Source organism: Muscardinus avellanarius (assembly GCF_963383645.1).
Source record: "Muscardinus avellanarius genome assembly, chromosome: 15".
Taxonomy (NCBI): domain Eukaryota; kingdom Metazoa; phylum Chordata; class Mammalia; order Rodentia; family Gliridae; genus Muscardinus; species Muscardinus avellanarius.
The window spans coordinates 59,567,947-59,575,363 of record NC_137801.1 but is presented as its reverse complement, the minus strand read 5'-3'; the positions used below and the strand labels follow the sequence as shown (position 1 = coordinate 59,575,363).

General features: G+C 47.6%; 1 protein-coding gene across 1 annotated transcript; it reads right to left on the bottom strand.

Annotated features, from left to right (window-relative positions):
* Positions 1-1,634: 1,634 nt before the first annotated feature.
* Positions 1,635-5,973, bottom strand: LGALSL (galectin like; the record flags this gene model as incomplete). The annotated part of the gene is made up of 5 exons (XM_080711498.1): positions 1,635-1,778; positions 4,112-4,289; positions 4,988-5,076; positions 5,228-5,299; positions 5,938-5,973. The coding sequence occupies 5 exons, from the start codon at positions 5,971-5,973 to the stop codon at positions 1,635-1,637; spliced, it is 519 nt and encodes a 172-aa protein (XP_080567624.1).
* Between the last annotated feature and the right edge of the window lie 1,444 nt (positions 5,974-7,417).

Genomic DNA, 7,417 nt, shown 5'->3' with positions numbered 1-7,417 from the left:
TGCCTCTGCATGTTGTGTAAAACTCAAAAGCAAAGCAGGACAAGGACGTGTCATAACAAGACGCAGTATGCTGTACAAACAAAACCTAAATTATATATAAATACACCCCCACCCCAGCACCCCTCGTCCCCCACTACCTGGCCAAAGCAATGCCCAGGGTCCTTCTCAGGGTCAATGCAGCGTGTGAAGGCCAGCATGCAGGAAGTCAACCATCCCCAGCCTTGTGGTGACACAGACGGACAGCAGGAAGCCTCCTGCTGGGCACACTCTACTGTTTGAGCAGTTTCCCAAGTGCAGGGAAACGTCTACAGTTTCATTGAAAGCAAACACACTCTTGGTTGGATTCAAAGGCTGGAGTCCTGGGAGTTAACCTTTCAGTTAACTGGCTGTATTCTTTCCTATATTGGATCCCATCTTATGCCAATATCTTCTCCAAGCCAAGAAGAGCTGCTCTGGGCCACAGAGCCAACACTGCAGGAGGCATCTTCTCTTCTGAAGCTCCAAAGGCATTGCTTAGGGATATTGGTGAGGGTCACATAAGAAAAGTTATGCAATGAGCTAAGTCGATATAAATGATTTCCAAGTAAGTTATGTTATTCAGGACCATTTGCTTCTGCTTTACACTGCATTCCAAAATCATTTTCATATGCTTTTAAAAGTTTAAATAATACTCATTCAAAAAACTGCCTATATAATCACTTCTTATGTGTTTTCAATTAATTTAATAACAACTTAATGAGCTATTATGTAAATCTAGAGAGAAGTAGTTAATAATTTTTAAGGAAGCCAATACTGTGCTAATTCAGAGGAAAGAGGAAGCAATGCAAATAGAATTTTACATGATCGACAATAACTTGGAAAAGCAGTTTTATCAAGATGTTGTAAATTATCCCCCAAAGAACGTAGAGCAATTTATATTAATAGAGCCCGCGTTCTGGGGTATGGAGAATACAACAAAATTCTGTAAGGTATAAATTCACCTGTTTTATGATTGTAATACATAATTTCCCCCCTCAGACCTAAGATATTTGTACATTCAAAAGTCCGTAACTTGGTGTTGAGACAATGCTCATTCTCTAATACATACATCGAATATAAATAAATAACTACAAGAAAGTTTCCAAAACTGAACTGGTATTATGCTGTGAAAAAAAAAAATCCAAAAAAATAAACTGTGAACAACCTACATTCTATGTAAATACCCTGACTAAAATGTTGGTTGTGCTACACAGTTCCACGTCAGTGTGGAAATGCGTTGATTTCGGTGTACCGTGGTTGTTTTAAATGTCTTTAGCACTTTTATTTCTAAACATCACCTTGCTTTGAAATGACGAATAATTTGCTACCAAATCACAAATTATCACAAATCCATTTTAGTGTAGTCTGAATGAAATCCAGCATAAACGTATTACTTTGTTTTGGAAATAATGGCTCGGTGTCTTTGTCCAACAGCTGTCTTCCTACGGGCAAGCCATAGCTAAGGTTGTCGTTTGGGGCTTAAAATGCACAGAAGGAAGAGACACTGAAGCTTGCCTTTTGGGTTTGTTTTCTTTTTAAGTCTCCAGATCTTGCTAGGACACTTCTTCCAGACCAAGAGTCATGTGGTTGTGGCACCCGATCCTGTTGATACAACATCAGCCAAGCTTGGTGATCTGAAGGTCCCCATTTATCTTTATGGTATCAATTGCAGATAATGTTTGAATGCGATGGTAGAAATCAAAGAGTTGGTGTCCATCCACAAACACTCTGAAACGTGGGTGCTCACAAAGAATTTCCACCTGGAAGAAACAAAAGAATAATCTCAATTCACAATTTCAGTGAACACTGCTGGGGAAAACAAAGAAAATTTCATTTTAGAGAGAGAGAAAAATAAAGCTCACATTCTTTAGTGATTCTCAAATATCAGACCACATTGGAAGAAATCGTGCAGAGGGCTAGTCAGAACACAGCGTGCTGGGCTCCACTCCCCAAATTCTCAATTCAGTAGGTCCAGGGTAAGGAATGGGGAACACACTTTGGGAACCAGTACTCAACCCTATTCAGTATCCTCTGAAGATTTTAAATTGCTTATGCCTTTACATTTGTCCCTTCACTAGAGGAGTTTGTAAATAGCATAGATTTGATTATATGGCACTTACTGCCTCCATTATCAGCCTCTGAACCCACCTTCAGAGGAACCCCTCACAGGGCAGAACTGGTACCCACTAGAGGCATGTAATAATAGTCTAGACACACAAACATGGTAAACACTAAGGCAGAGATAAGGTTATGTAGCAATTACCACCGGACTAACAATGTATAATTAACAAGGCTTTGTTAAGCCAAACAGAAATACAGATTCTGCATGTTGTAAAAGCTTTGCCTTCTCCTTTTCCTTAAGTAATTCACCATAAGTTTAATTACTGGTTCTGTGCTATGATGTATTTATTAAAAGCATTGGTATTTACCATGCAAGGAAGCTCCATATGTATTATTAGTTACATTTAATTAATATTATGACTAAAATTTTATCACAAAGAATGGTCTGTTTCACTTCAGTTTTGCTGTTGGGGAGCATGGTATTCATCCTGGCAGTCAGAGGCTCTACTTGCTCACACACTTGTAACCCCAGCATTTGGGAGGCTGAGACAGGAGGATCGTGATTCGTGGACAGCCTCAGCTACTACTTAGTAGGCCCTCTGCAACTCAGCGAGACCCTTTTTCAAAATAAAGAATAAAAAATAGGGCTGGGGATGTAGCTTCAAGGTAGAATGACCCTGGATCCCATCCCCAGTATCGGGGGAAAAAAAAAATTCATCATTAGAAAACTGTCTCAGCCAAGAACAGCCTAAGAGGGCATTACCACCCAAAAGAAGGAGCTAGGGTGAGGTCATGGTCAGGGGTGCCTTCCCCACACTCTAACTAGAAGAGCCACAATATCATTTCTATCACTGATATCAGAGTCATGGATTCTCTCTTTTCCTCCAGATTATAAGGCCTTTGGAAACTTCTAGATGAAGAGCAACACACTGAGGACTGATCAGGATTGTATGAAACACAGAACTCTTGAGTGAGCTGCCATTATAGCGATGCATGTGACAAGAGGTGACGAAGGCCCCTTCATCACCAGGTCCACTATTTTAACCAGTCCTTTTTAACACGCCACGGAGTCGCATCTCATATTTGGTAAGGTCCGTCTTGGAGGAAGATGCTGCCGATGTTGCTTTATTAGGTGGCATGTTTTGGGTTATGTTTCCTGCCTGTTAGGATAGTGGGAAGCAAATCTATATTCATCCAGGCCCATGGGATGGAATTTGTCAGCCACACAGCCCGCAACCATGAGATAGATGGAGGCTTAATTAACCCAGAGGGGGAAACAAGGACACTGACATGGCCTGATTAGCAAAGAGAACGAGAGCACATGAAATAATCATCACTGAATTCTTTAAAAAGTCTCAAACCATGTAAAGGCTGAGAAAAAATGAGAACAACTCTGGAAACCTATTAATATGTATTCATCAATCAGATTGTTGAGGGCAGGTGTTTATTATAAGCCTAATACTATGTGGGATACTACACAGAAAATTATTTATTGAATTAATACTCTCCAGAGTAGCTACGTATGGTAGTAAAGTATTCTTAACAATCTGGATATGACAATGTGAGTAAGTGAAAATATATATATATATATATATATATATTTATTTTTTATTTTTTGGTGGTACTGGGGTTCCTGGAAACCCTTCTACCTCCAGGCTACACTCCCAGACCCATTTTATATTTTTTATTTGGAAACAGGGTCTCTTAAGCCAGCGTGGCTGGCTTCGAACCTGTGCTATCCTCCTGTCTCCGCCTCCCAAGCGCGAGGATTACAAGCGTGCGCAATCACACCCAGAAATGTGCGTATATTTACTAAATGTATGAGCGGGAGCCAGGAGCTACTTTGTATTTCTATCAGCAATCAGAGCTCTTTTGGCTTTTCTTCTTCTTTTCTTTTTTTCACTATTAGATGATAAATTTCCTGGACATGCTGAGCTCTGGCTGCTTAAAGAGCTCTTGGCACACACTGCCAAGGACAAGGAGAACATTATCACCTGCCCGTGGCCACAGCTGGAGCTCTCGAGGCACTTACCCTGAATGGCTGGTCTGGGATGAATGGAAAGTAAGGGATCGCTGACTGCTCTTCCCCCCTCTCCCCAGATACACAAGAATTTCTGAGGAGCTGTCGGTCTGTGAACACTGCCTTGAGTTCAATTGCCACATCAGCAGGAGGGTCTTCTGAGTCACCGCAGGTCAAGCTGATTGCGAAGCTGGAAAGCAAGTGGGTTTATTTATTCGGGGTCTGTGATAGGACATTTCAAATGACCCCAGTCCTCCTCCTTACTCTTTTCATAAGAAGTTAGCCTGGGGAGAAGAAGAATTACCCTCAAACCAACTTATTTTGTTACCTAAAGTAGGCGCTAGCGAAAACTTCTGGAGAGAAAGAGTTGAACATGGCTGAAAGTTACAGATTTTGAATACCCCAAGCCACTCACACATCTGTCTTAATCTACTTCAGAACTCTTAAAAAAAAAAAGACAAAAAGAAAAAATAACAGTCCCAGGGTATATCTTGTAAAGTTTGTTAGTTTGTTTTTTTTTTCTTTTTTATACTGATAACTCTTGCTCCAAGTACCATGTTTCTAAACCAAAAAAAAAAAAAAAAAACCACACACACACACACAAAAAACCCCAAAACCAAAAAAAAAAAAAAAAAAAAAACCCAAAAAACTGGCCTCCCTAAGGGTCAAAGAGAAAATGTGGGTCTATATTTATCATCTCTGATATAAATAGCTGTCTGGATAAATGATGGCTGGGATTCATACACATTCTTTTCATGGGAACATGGTACTTTCTTGGCACTCCCAACCAGCAGCAGCCACAGCGAGGAGGAGTCTAAACCACACACGGGAGTGGGCCCGGCCCAGTGCTGCCTGATAGTTCTGCTAGTGGAAAGGATTCTGCCTTACCTTTCTGGATTGAGGTCTACAATGCCCATCACTAACACCTTCTTGCCTGGTCTCATGCCACCTTTAATGTGCCCACAAAATGGAACTATCTGCAAAGGAGGAGAAAAGAAACAGGAACTTTTCAGGCTGTTAGAGGAGAGCCAAGGCCTCAGATCTTGAAGACCTGACGCATAAGAGAATGGAATTAGCAAGGAAGGGAATACCGGCCAGAGACTCTGGGCACTGAGCAAAACCACTTACCAGTCGTGGGAAGTACACCTCGGCTTGAACTGGAGAGCCCAAGGAGTTGTTCAAATGCCCATCATCTATTTTCTAAAAACAGAAGCACACAGATTGACTTTTCATGGGACAATTTTTTCGTCGGGGGTGTGTGGGATGGTAGTTAATCTACACAGATCGGGCAGAATCCAGCAACCATTCACAGACACACAGGCAGTGCCTGCAGAGGACGCCTCTTCGTAGTCCATTAAAGAACCACATAACCCCCCCCCCACCCCCCCGGAACAAAACCGTCTTTCCATCCGGTAGCTAAAGCCTCTCAACATCCCCAGACCATCGGATCCGGATCAAATTCAAGGTCGGGGCCCTCGGGGAGCCCGAGCCGGTGCGGGAGGAGGGCAGGCCCCTCTCCAACCTCGGCCGCTCGGGGAGCGCTCGCGCGGGCCTGCCCCCGGGAACCGGGACGTGGCTGGGTGGGGGGCGGCGGCGCCCCGGGCTCGGGCGCCCGGCCGGGAACCCCGGGCCGTCGGGGGCGCGGCGTGCGCCCCGCACACGCCCCGCGCGCTCGCACGTGCAGCGCCGCCGGGCTCGGCCCGGGGGCCGCACCGTGCCCCCGCCGCGCCGGCGGAGAGCGCCCCCGCCGGGCCGCGCCGGCTGCCCGCGCCCGGCTGCAGCTGCCCCGGCCCCCGAGCCGGCGGCGGGAAGGGGAGCCCGCGGCAGCCGCCACTCACCACCACCGCATCGCTGTCGGCCACCGACCCCGCCATGTTCTCGCGCGGGGGCGCGGCGCGGGGATCCCGCCGCTCCTGCGCCGAGCGGGGCGCGGGTCCGAGGCGGCGCGGGCGCGCGCACACGGGCGGGCACGCGCGCGCACGGCCGGGCGGCGGGGGAGGGGAGCGGGCGGCGGGGCGGGCGCGGGGAGGTGGGGCGGGCGCGGGGAGGCCCCCGGGGCCGCGGCGCCCCGGACCGGCTCCGGCTGCAGAGGGGCGCCCCGCGCTGCTGCGGCCGCCGCTGCGCGAGGAGGGAGGGTGGCGAGGCCGCGCCGCGCCGGCCTGGGTGGCATTTAAAGGGCGCCGGGCCCGGCTCGGGCACCGGGGACGGGGCGGGACCCGCTGGGCGGCCGCGGCTTGCTCGGCGGGCCCTGCCCTCCGGCCATTGGACGGCGCGGGGCCGGGCGGGCGGCGCCCAGGCCAGGGCAGGGGCGGGAGCGAGCCCCGCCGGCCAGGTGACAGGTGCGCGCCGCGCCCCCTGGTCTCCAGCCCCGCCTTCTGCGGCCGGGGGGCGAGGTCGGGGAGACCCGGGGCTTCCAGAGCACCTGGGAGAATTTCACCCAAGGGGAAGGAAAGGTTCATTGGACTCTCAAGGGTGCAAGGAGAAAGAAACATCTCAAGGCTTGCAGGACTAAATAGTAGATCCGTAGGAAAGGCAGAGAGGACTCAAGGTAGGGATATTTTTTGTGTGTGTGGCAGGAGGCTAGATACCTGTCAGGCCCCCTTTTCTTGTGGAAGGTCGGGGAGGTCCAGCGGTCCCTGGAGGCTGTCCGCCGAGGGTGTGACTGAATCTTAGCAAATTCAAAATTCATCTGGAATTGGATTTGCTAAGTGCCTGTCCTCAGAGAGCCTCCTCTTGGGCCCTGTTTTATTTTATTTTATTTTATTTTAATTTATTATTATTGTTATTATTGTATTGGGGATGGAACCCAGGGGCATTTTACCTCCGAGTTGCACGCCCAGCCCTTCTTTTTATTTCTTTATTTTGAAACTGGGTCTCACTGAGTTGCAAAAGGTCTCATTAAGTAGCCGAGGCCATCTGTGAACCGTGATTCTCCTGTCTCAGCCTCCTAAATGCTGGGATTACAAGCCTGCACCACCACATCTGGCTTGGCCCTGTTTTTTTTTTTTTGTTGTTTGTTTGTTTTGGTGGTACTGGGGTTCCTGGAAACCCTTCTACCTCCGGGCTACACTCCCAGACCTATTTTATACTTTTTTTTTTTTTTTAAATTTGGAAACAGGGTCTCAAGCCACCAGCGCCATCCTCCTGTCTCTGCCTCCCACCATGCCCGGCTTGGCCCTGTTTTTAACAAGTTACTTGCCTAGTCTGGGGCAGTAGGTTTCTCACTGAAAAATCTGCTATTCTTTGTGGAGTAATTTCTGGGGGATACACCCCTCTTTTATTTTACAGCTCGAATTTCTTTATGGCATTTCTACACTA